This window comes from Cystoisospora suis (assembly GCF_002600585.1).
Source record: "Cystoisospora suis strain Wien I chromosome Unknown contig_5127, whole genome shotgun sequence".
Lineage (NCBI taxonomy): Eukaryota > Apicomplexa > Conoidasida > Eucoccidiorida > Sarcocystidae > Cystoisospora > Cystoisospora suis.
The window spans coordinates 920-14,406 of NW_027157919.1; the positions used below are offsets into that span (position 1 = coordinate 920).

Genomic DNA, 13,487 nt, shown 5'->3' on the forward strand with positions numbered 1-13,487 from the left:
AGAAGAAAGAGGGATCGTTACAAGGGGTAGAGAGAGAGGAGCTCTCGCACTTCTCTCCGGGACTCTACTTGGAATGTCTAAAAGAAGGGATCTCAATACACAATCGTGATAGAGAGGGAAGTGTGTGGTCGCAGTCTCGAGAGAGTGAGGAAGGAAGGCTTGTCAGAATAATTACATAGACCTTCTAGGAGACAGGAGAGACAGAAAGAAAGGTTCTACTTCACGGTTTCAACTTTCGAAGATATGTGTCTTCCTATCTCTTTTTCATTACGTTTCTCGGTCTCTCCCTCTCTTGCTTATACCCTTTCTTCGTAGATCGGTTAGAGAGAGAGACACTTACTCTGGTACATCAGATAGATAGATACATACATTAAAAATAGACAGATTAAAGAAAGATAGATTAAAGATAGATATGACTCGTTTTGTGAGTACCTTATTTCTTTTGGAGAAGCCAGGGAATCTAGTATCCTTGCTTACTTTTTATGTGCTTGCCTGCTTTGTATGGCCTCGTTCATCACATCGATTGGGCAAACAACAGACTATCCATAGAGAGAAGGAAAAGACAGAGGCAGGAATGGTAGCCGCGGTCAAGATATAGATGATAATTAGTCTCACTCGTCATAAGCTATTTCTCCATGGTTCCTACACTCTATGACTCCAAAGTCCTCATACATGTTGTTAGAAAGAGGAAAGCCTTCAGGCGAAAGAAAGAAAAGAAAAAGAGATCGCGAGGGAGTTTTCCGAGCCGAGCAGATAATAAGGCTTTGTTCGAGCTTCCTGGAGACATGTCGACTGATCTGAGAGGAGATGTTTTCGGTATGAAAAGATTTTCCATGTCTTTCTTTAGTTCTTTTTGTGAATGAATCACTCCTCTTATGTGTGTCATCAAACGACGCAAAACGACCTTTGAAAAAGGGCGTTCGCAATCGTGTCAGTGCGACAAGACAAGAGCTAGACTGCGCCGCACAAGACCCCCAGAGATATCGCATGCAGGCTAATCAATTCGATCAAGTCATGGAAGCTCTTAAACAACAGACAATTGCCGTTGATCAGGAACTTGAAGGATTAGATCAGCGTTCTGTAGCTGCCCAAGAAAAAATTAAGGTATCCTCTCTCTTTCTTTTCTTCACCTAAACTAGTAAAGAAAGACCTCACAAGTTCTAGCACAGACAGCAGAAACCGAATATAGCCGCATCAACGGTGGGGAGGACGGAAACGAAGGAAACGATAGAACGTGTCTTTACGAGAGGAATAGAGAAGGTGACCTCATGGAAACCTAGAGCAGTCTCCTCTTCGATCCAGTGGTCATTACATTCGTTTTCTAGTGCTTTCCTCTGAGGACACGTCTAGCCTCGGCAGTTAATAGTAGCAAAGTAAATCCCGCCCGATGAGCGGCAGGGGGGATGCGGGCAGAGGTGGCTAATTGGGAGGGCTGTCTCCCCGGAGAAGGATTTGTTCTTGTCTACGGTACACAGAGGTGATCACGCCAACAAGTCAAGCTGAAGTCTTTCGGAGAAAGGAACCTGGATATGGTGACTTGACAATGGCTCTTTTCACCTTCTCATATGTAGTGACAGAGGAGTGATATACAGACAAAAGAGATCCACGGTGACACTGTTTGTGTCACAGGAAAGGAAAGCAACTTGCGCGTCGTGCTGAGTTGTGGGTCTTGTTTGGTGCTGCCCCTTGGTATTTTTCTGGTCTCTCACCCATTAGAGATTGGGGAATCAGAGAGAAGAACTCGCACTGAAAGTAAAGGTCAGAAGAGATGAAGTCATGGCGGCAGAGCTAGCTGAACGCGCTGTGGCTGGGAAGTTTGAAGCCGCGAAGGTAAGAAAGTTCACACAGAGTCTTCTTTGTGCAACTGAATGCATATCCGGTAAACCGGAGGCGGATGTATCGCTTCCAGCAAAGCACATATAACTTACATTAGCAAGAGGGAAAAGACAACCTATCATGCTTCTTGAAGACAGTAATGAACCCTGAAACCATACCCTCATTTTACTGACAAAGAGCGAAAGGAGGTGTGGATAGAAAAAGAAGCAAATAGCGTCGTGCGTTGTTCTCGAGCCTTGAAATGTTGGAGGGGCCAGAGGCGAGTTCGAGTTATGAGTCAAGACATAAGAGCCGACGGCAGATAGCCGATGAAAATAGTCTGCACACACCCCCTGATGAAGGCTGACCGCATACGTCCCTGAAAACTGTTCGGCGACAGTTGGAGTGACCCCGGATCTCGCTGACGCTTTAACACGTGCTGAGACAGATGCCGTCACCCCGTCCCCGGACTTCAGCTGCTTGTCAAGTAATTCTGCATCAAAGCCACTGCAGCAGGAGTGTTCTTTCCAGACTCTCCTGTCTCGCTCGACAACGAGATCGCGCCATACGCACTAGAAGCTAACAAAACGTCCCGGAAAAGAAGCTGGTTTTTTGCTAGCCGTTCTTTGAACGTTATCGGTGTCCAGTTGGTCCCTAGCCATCCAGGTCGCAATACAATAGCCTGAGCAAGTGTGCGTCTCAGTTCCCGCTGAAGCTTGGCCAACCAATTCTTTGCATCAAACTGCAACAGCACCACAGGGTCCAAGACTACATGTTCAGTCGGAAAAGCCCTGAAGAGTGTTGATTCGTCGCACAGGCAATTGGACTGGGAGATAGGCTTGCTTGCTTTGAAAGGAGAATGACATAGTGCAATGCACGCTGCCTCACTCATCTCACCCATTAGCAACTATCCTTACTCCGTAAACGCAATGCCACTACGTCAGGTCCACTTCCTCCAAGCGGCTGAGAACAAACGCGCCGTGGAAATTCAGTTGAAGGACCTGTCGGCAGAAACGAAGATGCTTCTAGATCTGTCAAGCCGTCAAAGGAGTGTCTTCGAGCGAGCCAAGTTGTAAGCACTCGCTGAAGCGTTGCTTCGGCAGGAAACAAGTCGTATCGCCGTGGTCATAACTCGAAGTTGTTTCAGCGTCGTCACCCAGTTTGTTAGCGTAGCTTTCAAGAAATGTACCCGGCCATAGAAAACTTTTGGCGGCCAGAGCATAGATAGGCTTAACACTGTGCTCCAGCTCGTTGTGTCCTCGTCCGAAACCGCACCCCTCCTGCTCGATGACTCAGAGACGGACTGGGTGGTTTTTGTCGGTTTGTACGAAGTGTCGAGGTGCTGCGACGGGAAGATTGCAAATTAGCCAGATAGTCATCGGGCTGGAATGAAGAGCCACCATATACGCCCAGGCCCGCGGCCTCACGGCGCATGGGAACTGAGGGATCCGTCACTCAAGTCAACTTCCTTGGCTTGCAGGGACTATAAGAAGGCTATTTTGAATCGAGATGCAGTTTTTGCCCAGCTGCCGAATCTCAAAAGTGTGCAGGTAAACACCAGACTGTTCTCCTGTGTGTAACGCTCAGTCTTTTGTTTCTCTTTACGTACCTGATCTCTTGTTCTCTTGGCAAGGACATGAAGCAGCGAAAGCCAGCCACGATGGAGCCAGCAAAGAGGGTCAGAATTGTTCGATCTTGGCTCACACGCTCCAGCCGCGATGAGTTATGCATATGGCTCACCTTTGTTGAAGTTCACACGAGCAGAAAACAATGGTTGAAGGTTAGGGGGAGTCACCGGGACAGCGGGAGACTGGTTCTTCATTAGGCTGGTAGCCCGGCTCGCAACGAGATCCGCATCACCGGCAGCAAGCTAGCCTTCAGACTTCTCGTTCTTGCAGGCGGACCGTGTAAGCGAACGCAAGCGGTTACAAAGTGACAATGAGCAAACGAAGGCCAAGGTAAGTTTTCACAAAGCATTCTCCACCGGCTGCAAAAAGACGGTATTTTGTCACTAGGAGTGGAAAATTGCTACGGCGCACCCGAGACTTTTGCGATACTTTTGCGGCAGCCTCATCCGGCGGGTGAGAGACCTACTGGCACTTCGATTCCTGGTGACCGCTGACCGTCAAAACGAATGTATGCTAAACTCCTGTTGACCCTGATCGCCGTGCTGTATGTGGTACGTTTGCAGTACAAAGCTCTCCGAGATGAGATAGATGGATTTACCCGAACCCTCCAGGAACAGGTAAGGCAGGTGCAGGCCGAAGAGTGATGTCCAACGTATAATGTTCAAAGCTAACGATGGTACATAGAGAGGAGATAACTTCAGAGAGAAGGAGGGAAGAACTGGCCGGCGTATGTGTATGCGCGTCACAGCACGGGTTTGCCGAGAGTTACGAGATGACACTCTTCCGAGAAAGCACCTCTGCTTCCGTTTGGACTTTCAGGAGACGGACACAAAGGAAAGGAACGAAGAAGTAGAAATGGCGGTGAGTGGTCACGTGCCTGCTGGGAGTCAAACCGGACTAATCCGCACACCAATCGAAACCGGCCACGTCACCGGTTCTCGGCTTTCGGTCCTGTTCCTGACCGAGAATGACGCGATGCCAATGCGAAGTTCCCGCTTCCGCTTCAGCTCAGAAAAATCGGGGACTTAGAAAAGGAAGCATCAACAACAAAAGCGGAGCTGGAATCGTGGTGTCAGCATCTCAAAGCCTTCGCCGTCCAGAAAGAAAAAATCCTCCGAGAAGTCGCTGCGGCCAACCAGCGAGCAACCGAGGTTCAGCTCCTGCTTCAGATCAAGGTACGCAAGCCAGAACGTCATTGTGTAGAACAGAATTTGTACTTGGGCAGCTACGACGACTGCCTTGGCCCGCTGACGACCGGATCCCTGTTTAGGAAACAGTATGGTCCGCCCTCACCGCAATCGGAATGAGACCCCGCACCCAGATCCGTTCTCAGCGGACAACTTCAGAGCGCTAAGCGAGATAGTCCTTCGGCCAGCGAAGAAAGGATTAGTACAAAACTACTCTTGTTTTCGAGCACTTCCGTGGTTGTCGCTGCACCTAGGAATCAACCTGGCTGCCAAAAGGTGGTCAATAATGAGCACATTCCTGCTGATGGATCGTTCGGCGATGTCTTGCCGCGCCACGGCCAGGTGGCAACAATACGTCCCTCTGTTAGTGTGAGCCACGTGCAGAAAGAGGAAGAAACGCACCTTCGCAGACAGAAGAGAGAGGTGACAAAGTCCACCGCAGAGTTCCAGCGGCTCACCGAGATGGTCCGCCTCGAATGCAACCAGTATATCACGTTGAAGCAGAATTCGGACCAGCAAGCAGCGGAAATGACCGAGCGGCACAAAATTCTTGAAAACGAGGTGGAAATTCTTCGACTCCAGGCTGAGGCAAAAGCCCGGGCCATAGAGGTCAGCTGTCCCCCGAGCCTTTGCCCTTCCCTCAAATAAGCAGGTGATAGGTACGCTAAACGATCTATGAGAAGACACGTCCACAACAGTATCGACACTCACATGTCGCTGACCTCGTAGAGACCCTTGAACACGCTTCAGCTGTGCTGAAGGAAGACAGTTCGAAAGAGGTTCTCCCCGACGAGTGTAGCCTGATACAATGAAGATTCTGGGTCTCTGCTCAGCAGCAACGCCGCATCGACTGTTGGTGGCCGCTGGAAACGGGGAAAGACTGAAAGATAATTGCACCCGATTCCGCCGCCCTGACTTGAGCACGTAACAGGAGGGCAACATCCTTCTGATTGCGAAGTTCCCTCGCAGGAAGAGGGCAAATCAGGAGCACTACGGGGACACCCGTCGCGCGAGCGACAGTCAACTCCAGTTTCTTGGCCTGAAATGTCGAGGGGGAGGGGCAGCACAAACCCCTCTGTCGGCTGTCTAAGAGAATCGGTCCCGTATCAGACAACCAACTGTAGAGCCCTATTTTACTACCACCGGTACAGTGTTGAGCAACGGAGGGATATGCAGACATGCAACTACTGCTGCTGAATCACGCTGACGCCCGCCGAAGTAGTTCTTGAGGCGTAAACAGTACGATTGGGGGCACGGGCGCGCGCCGGGCCATGGGTGCCGACTATCACTGTACTCCTGATGGACCACCTGGCGCGAGTCATCTAAACACGATGACACGGAGTGGTTCTTTGTCCAAATGCAGAAAAGATCGCTTCAGACGCAGAAGGAAGTCGAGCAGAGGGGCTGGCTTCGGCTGGAACAGTCTCGTTTGATTCAGAAGGTGAAGGCAGAAAGTCGTAAGTATCAGTAAGGAGAGTGTACTGACTGACGGCGGGGTGTCGACAAATCTCTATAACTTTGTCGTCTCTTCGCAAGCCCCCTTCTGACCTGTTGTGCTCGCGGGACAGCCGAATGGCGAGGCTGAGCCAATCATATCAGCGCACCCCTCGACGGATGTGAGAGGCACTACTACTTTTATTTTGCTAGCGTCAATCTGAACTAGCGGCTTACTGCGCACACAAGATTTCCTCTAAGATGGCGAAAAGTTTGGTCTTGTTCGTTCACTCATACCTTGCCTGATATAAAGATCTGGGTTGCAGCGGGAGATGTTCGATCTGGTACCAAGATAACCTGGACTGCCTTAGAACGAGCTGGGTCATTGACGCAGTGTTGCTCTCCGGCACTCCAAGAGATTATAGATTGGGTACTCGTGGTTGAGTGTTAAAAGTGTGATGAAAGCAAGTCGCGCGGGAGGTATAGTCTGGTGGACGGCCGTAAACGTAGCACCTCCAAGAGTCATTCTGCTGTACAACACAATTCAGAGTCGTTCGGTTCCTGCAGAGCGGATGGAAGAAAACATCATTGAAATTGACCGATTGAACTCAGTCATCAATATACTTGAAAAAGAAATGCTGGATATAAAGCGGTCGTACCAAACTGCAATAGAATCTCGCAACCTGACCGGCATACAGCTCTTGGACAGGCAAGTGTGGCACAGCTCGTAGAAGGCCTTCGACAAGAGCCGACGGCTCTGAATACGTGAGCTCCCGGACAAAACGAGAAGCGCTCTTCTGCGGGGCTCATCTCCAAAGCAAAGCCCCGCTGGTTGCAACAGTTAGAGTCCTGCAGTCAGAAATGGACTTGGAAGCAGTGAGCTAACCGAGAGCCTGCGGCATCTCTCTCAAGCGCACGCATTGGCTTGGTCGGATTTGCCGGGTCGCATCTACTTTGTTCCTCAGAAATGATGAACTCTGTCTCTTATGCGAAAAGCTCAACATGCTTGGTAAGCGCTTACACCTCGCATGGGGACGTGAGGAACAAACGAAAGTTCCCGCGGTAACGTCTCCAATTGACAGCTGGAGAAAACGTCATCCAGTCGTTAGCTGGGTCACTATGCGTCCGTGATGTACGGACGGCGATGCCGGAGGCGTTACAAGGCAATGTAGACGTTATATTTCCGCTCTTCGACTTCAGAATGTCAGACAGCAGTTAGTGTGGTGCATGAGAATACTTGTCTCTACTCCCGCGTAGGGTTTTGCCACTACCCAAACTGACAGCAGGCTTCTTCTGATGGCGAGGGGCAACGTGGTTCGGCCGAACTTTCTGTGTCCACACGGAGATTTCGGTCAAGCCATTGAGTTCGTCACCGTCCCCAGAGAATGGTACTATCCTAGAAGTAATTTGTTAAGGCACTTGTCGGTCTTGTCCTCGCAGCCCGGACTGAGAAGAAGCGACAGCATGCAGTGAATGAAAAGGAACAGGTGAAGCAGACATTGCGGTGGCGGTGAATGACGAAACTACCGAAGCACAGTAGAGCCCCTGATTCTCTCGAACGTTTGGCAAAAAGCAGTGTCATGGAATAGAATGTTTCAGGTTCCCTCAAAAGATGTGATCTTTCTTATACAGGAAATAGCAACATTAACTCTTCAACTGCAGGAGGTCAACCGGCAGATTTTTGCCAAGCGAAAACGGAGCAGCGAGGTTCCGAAACTGGAAGAGCAACTAAACCAGCTACAAAAAGAGCTCTCCAAAGAGAAAAAACTTGTCGAGCATATCAGCATTCAGCTCGGTCAGCACCAAGCACAGAGACCTGTCTGCACCAGGACGCAACGGAGTTTTAGAAACGGAATGAGAAAAAACTACGGAGAACCGGAAACAGACACGATCCTGCTGCAGAGGAAGTCCCCGCAGTAGGACCCACGGAAGGATGATCGTAATCTGTGCACTCCTCTGGGCACCACAATCACTCACAGTTATCACCCGCAAAACCATCTGCTACCGGGAAAATTGTAATGATGTGTGTTTGCGAAAAACCAACTGCTGTGTGACGGTCCACAGAAAATCCAACGAAGGGAAGACAATGGAATGACGTCGGCAGGTAAAGACAGCAGAGTAAAGATCAGCGAGCAGCGACTTACGAACGAGGGAGAATGTTCTTTACCAGTTTCCGGCCATCCGTTGACGAACAGCAGGAAACAAGGTCTTCATCTCACTGTTGTGTTCTTACCCGATGCAGGGAAGATCCAGACACGGAAACTCTCAACGCGAAGTACCGTCTCACAGAGCAGAAATTCAGAAATAAAAAGTCCGAACTAACGGATAAAGAGCTTGCCCTTGAGCAGCTTACCCAGCTGACAGGTCTGGATACGGCCAACAGAGAGGCGAATTCACTACGTACCTGCTTCGCGGACGGCGTATGTCGGCCGCGCTGACGCAGCAAGAAACCTGACTGCCGAGAGAAGGGTTGAAGCTTTCTACCGCCGACACAATGTGCGCGTTCAGTAGCTCGTCCGGAGTTCCGGAGATAATGGAATCCGGTCGTGGGAAGTGCTCTCCAGATATCTCTGATCGCTCCGGCTGGTCTTGTGGGTGTTGGTCCCATGCAGATGATCTGAAGAGTAAGGCTCAAGCTGGACGGTCCGGTGCCTTGACTGTGCTTGGGACGCTCCTCGAGCTCCGTACGAAGCTGGAGGAAATGACTCGCAGGGAGATGGTGACTATGTCAGAATTAGCCCTGTACAAGGTGAGCTTGTGCTCTTCTCGATTCTTGGGAATCGCGACCGGAAGAGAGTAACGGACGCCGCTGCACGGGGAACGAGCTCTCACAGACTGTGTCAGCTCTGTTTATCCTCACCTTTGATAAGGAAGCAATAGACAAAATTTGGAGACGATGTACTTTTACGGATACGGTTTTTCTTCTTGTCTCATCTTAACTGAGGCTTTACGAACTTCCCGGGCAAAAGGACTGTCCGGGACTGGCAGATCAGAGAGTTCTCCGAGGGCGACAGACTGCAGTATCTGACACTCGCATTCTCTAGAAACCCAAAGGGTAGTTGTAGCGCGCTGGCCCCGAGGATGCAGACGTGCAGTCTTCCTCGTGCGACCGCAACAATTCACAAGCGTCTTGGCCGTCCATCCTGCGGCTCCGGCACACACAGACATCGCTGCCCCACCTGGAGACCGTCCAAGAGCAGCTGCAGCGGCGGGTGGATACCGCGCGGGAGAACGTTTCCTATGGCCGGCCTCCGACGCCTAATGCGGAGAATGAACTGTTCGAGTTCCTCAAGCGGGATGCCGCAACTGAGCAGTCTGTCTCCGCTATGAAGCTTCGCAAGACTGAGGCCAAGCGTCTCCATCCATTATCACTCAGGTGGGGTTGGGACGAGACAACAGTAGAAAGCGTTGAGAGGGGCGACGCTGGTGGGCTGCGATCGCGCCTGTTCGCACGCTTGTCATGGCTGGTGAAGTTGGTCATGTAGGAAGACGCAATGTGATTTTCCTCCTTTAGTAGCTGCAGGTCATGGATCCTGACACGTGAGGTTGTAGGCCACTGGCTGGGAGATGCTAAGCGAAGTACTCCGGCCGGCTGACGCCCGGACCGACTGATGCAATCCAGATCGCGTCTAGCAAGCTTTGTCAGCGCTCAGTGGAATAATGTGAAAAGACACTAAATGTCATGTTTCGCAGAGGGGAGGTCTCTTTCGCCGCGGGCTCGGCCTAAAACAAAACATTTGATTCGGGGGTTTAGTAGACACCACGTGCAGGCCTCAGACGTCTCTCAAATGAGTTCCACTCGCTTTGCGGACGCCTGCTTTCAGGACAACCGCCGAACCACGGCCGACGCAATATATTCCGGACGACGGCTCCATCGGCCTACCGGTGGCCTACGGCGCAAACGCCCCCTTCAAGCCCGCGACCGCAGCCTCGCACCTCCGGCATTACAGATCACCTGCCGCGCCGAGGCCAGCGGAGGAATAGCTAGCTGGTCGCGATTATCGATTTTCTCCTTTCTGTACCTTACTGGCCCGGCTCCCTGTTGACTGGCCCTGCAACTGCCTTCTGGACTTTCTGATGCTGCTGTATCCCCCCGTGCTTGAAAATCGGTGTGACTGGCCTAGAAGGCTTGGTCTGTCCACAACGCTTGTCGTGGATGCGATACAGAGGACGGGGCTGCAAGATCGAACGTTCTGAATCTTGTTGTCGATGCACCGAACTTGGGCGGTCGCGGCTAGCGGTGACCCCCCGCAGACAGAAGCTGAAAGTCTATCTCGTCGACAACGAGACACGTATGAGGTATCTCCCGGCATCACCCTCGCCTACTCTCCTGTACGGTGAAGCGAACCTTCAGCGTTGTCTCACAGCAGGAGACAAAATTGCCCGCAGAATCCATTACCGGACCCACGTTCCCCAGGACATAGGAGAGTGCACTGTTCTCTGCCTTCCGGTGCACTGCGAGGCCGACAGGGGAAAAAGAAGGAATGGCGGGACCCGGCATACGCACCCGTCAGGCCGCACAGCCCGTCTGGACACATCGGAGAGCCGTTCTCGCTTCCTTCTACGAAGCTTCGTACCACTGATGCTGTCGGACTGTTTTCGAAGAGTTCTCGACAAGAAGGGGTTCAATTAGAAATTACCCCAGTTTACCGCGGACCTTCCTGTGAATGGACAAAGCCTGTCTCACAGCCTGAAAAGCAAGCATACAGAGGTTTGAGAACGCTGCAATCATCAACGGTACGAGGACGGAATAGATGTCGAATTCGGGGCGATGTGTAGGTGTCCGTCAGCAACTCCTCTGAGCCATGGCTGTGCTGCCGCTGTACTCCGCGGCTTTCTCTTCCTCTAAGAGTGTGAGTGCTTACCGCGGAGACCGTCTGACGGTGTTCATAGCTCAGCATCGAGGGGTACCGCATGCTTACACCCGAGGAATTCAGCGCAATTCTCGACAGCCAGGCCTGTCTTTCCGCTGCTTCTTTTTCCCTCATGCGATGGTTCATACCAGCAACTTACCGCTCGCTGCCTCAGTTCTTCGTCTTGTAGCAAGATAAACATGGACGCCTCAGAAATGTCGGGAGTGCCAAGTAGGCCCCTGACTTGTGCGCGCGATCTACAGTTGAGTTCAACTAGGGCAGCAATGTCTTCCTGGAAAGAGTCCGTAGTTTCTCCAATCATTCCGCGCTCGCAACCAGTCGCCTCCCCGAGCCTGCTCTGTCCGCCATCAGTCCGTTTAAAGGCGTTCTTCTCAAGGGTGACCTTCCTGAAAACTCTTCGTTTTTTCGCCACGCATGTAAGAGCGGCTATCTGGCGTTCCTCTACATGCTTCTGGGCACCGCGGTCTCCCAGTTTCAGGAACAGACCCGACAGAGCATGTCGGATCTTGACCGCTCTTCCAGCCCCTACGAATGGCTGTTTACCTGTTTCCCCACCCAGGACGTCGCTCGCAGGGGCTGCGGGGCCGGCAGAGCCGCCTGCGGTATAAACGTCTCCTTTTCTGCCAGCGAAGTTTGTATCGCAGAAGTACAGCCATAGAAGCCCCTCATCGATGGGCACCTGCGACAACCGGAGATTGAACCTAACTGAGGCGCCTCCATTGACGCTGCTCTTCTCTGCCGCCAACACATTCTCCGTCTTTTTGTGCCCTAGAAACGCGGATGCACCCTGGAACGGCTTCCATGACTCGCGGTGAGAGGACACTGCGTTCCCAAGCGCACCACCCCTGGTGACCTGGTCTTGACGACGGGGGGAAGAACCCATAGTGGCAATCACGGAACCTGGAGACGGCATACCGACTGGCAAATCTTTCTTCTCAGTCACCGTGCCTGCCGACTCATCTTGACACATGAAAGCAAGAAACATCGGCCGGCTGGCGGCCAGACACGAGCAATCTTGAAGTCGCACTAAAAGAGGAGAAGAGGCTTTTGATTGCGCTGGCGCTTCTCCGCTTGTGTTTGCACTTGCGAGATCCGGCGCGGAGAAGCAGGACGGCAGCTGCTCTAAGGTTCTGGGATCGCCTTTTGTAGGAGCTGTATACGGACATGCCACTGCAACGTCATGCGGTGTTCGAGAATAAGGAATAGTTTCGACTCGCAGACGCGCAGCTGTGCAGTACGAAGAACTAAGAAGGAACACTGCGGTGAACGCGGAAAGGGAAGTGGGCGCCTCGAGTGCCAGGTAGCTACTGAACGCAGGAGAAGAAAGAAGAAGGCTTGGTGATTCCTGTTTTGGCTGGCGTGGGACGCAGACCCCAGGTGCATGACCGTCTGCAAAACGAACAGCCGGTGCGGAGATACGAGAATGGGCTGGAGAGAACGCAGCCACTTGTGAACGTGTCTGCTGCTCGTCGGACGACATGTTGCCCCAAGTGTCACTGGGGTCGGTGCCTATCAACTGCTGCCCCCCACTACACGTTCGCGGGATGCCGCCGTGCGAATAAGCAGAAAACAGCGGAGCCATGTGGCAAAGCCGGAATCCAGTAGACAATACAGCTGAGCCGGCACCCTTCGTCCTGCTGGCTTGCCAGCAGGCGCTGATCAGATCGAGTATCTCCTGTGCGCAGGAAAACGGAAAGCAAGCAAGAAAGATACCCCACTGAACGGACGGAGTCACGGACTGTTCCGTGTAGTCCTCGACGTGCCGATTCGGAGTTCGCAAGAACGGAAAACAGGGAATACATTAGGGACGAAAAAAAGTGAATGTTTGGGTTCGTGTCTGGTTAGCATTCCAGAAAAAACGTCCCCGTGTTCCGTGTTACTTGTCCTGGAAAGCAGGTGTCCTACTTACTTGCAGGGACGTGGTCTGAAAAGCACTAGAGTGGTCACCGTCCTTGCTGTGTTTCTTGTCTCTCGCATTGTAAGCCGTGGAGTGAGTTCTTGGCTTGATGTCTTCATCCCGTGGCGGGACCCTTTCTGATTTACCAGGGAGGAGGTTAGGCGCTTCTCTCGAGTGATCGTCCTGGTCCATCTGTCCCTGGGCAGCGTCGTGCCGAGGACCAAGTAAAGGAGCCCTCTCTTCACGTGAAAGACGATTCCGTCGGGGTGAGGCAGCACTGAACTGTGTGGCCTGGGGGTAGGGACCCCTGCTGCCGGCTACTCCCCAGGGAGACAATTTCTCTCGAACGTTACAGCCTGGTACTGGTCTGGGGTGTCCCATCTCCTCGGTCTTGCTTATGTCTGCCCCCGCGACTCCGGTGTTAGAGAACGTATTCACCAACTTGCTCACCTCCGTTACACAATGCTGGCTAGTAGCCTTTGTCGGTGCAACTCTTTGCTGCGACTGGCCTGTGCTCTTCGCTTCCCCTCCGAAGAGAACAAATTGATCTTCATCTTGCGGCTTCTTTTCCGACAAAACCCAGGAAGAGAGAGACTGTCCCGTTAACGGCTTCTCGCGCAGCTGATTCCACGTTTGCCTTTTCTCAAGTGGG

The 13,487-nt window shown here is 52.1% G+C and overlaps 2 protein-coding genes across 2 annotated transcripts in view; both read left to right on the forward strand.

Annotated features, from left to right (window-relative positions):
• Nucleotides 1-980, forward strand: part of CSUI_008887 (uncharacterized protein) — a 1,250-nt gene extending 270 nt beyond the window's left edge. Inside the window, exon 1 of the mRNA XM_068069006.1 lies at nt 1-980. This exon is cut by the window's left edge and continues 270 nt beyond it. Coding sequence (XP_067919017.1) covers nt 1-179 — 179 coding nt within the window. The 3' untranslated portion in view covers nt 180-980.
• On the forward strand, nt 850-10,045 carry CSUI_008888 (flagellar associated protein). Its single transcript, XM_068069007.1, has 17 exons — nt 850-1,104; nt 1,717-1,830; nt 2,760-2,887; nt 3,296-3,359; nt 3,714-3,773; nt 4,007-4,060; nt 4,263-4,304; nt 4,451-4,618; nt 5,015-5,239; nt 5,994-6,087; nt 6,632-6,791; nt 7,030-7,126; nt 7,697-7,859; nt 8,129-8,464; nt 8,677-8,813; nt 9,229-9,440; nt 9,889-10,045. The coding sequence occupies exons 1-14, from the start codon at nt 988-990 to the stop codon at nt 8,170-8,172; spliced, it is 1,530 nt and encodes a 509-aa protein (XP_067919018.1). The 5' UTR covers nt 850-987; the 3' UTR covers nt 8,173-8,464; nt 8,677-8,813; nt 9,229-9,440; nt 9,889-10,045.
• Nucleotides 10,046-13,487: the final 3,442 nt, after the last annotated feature.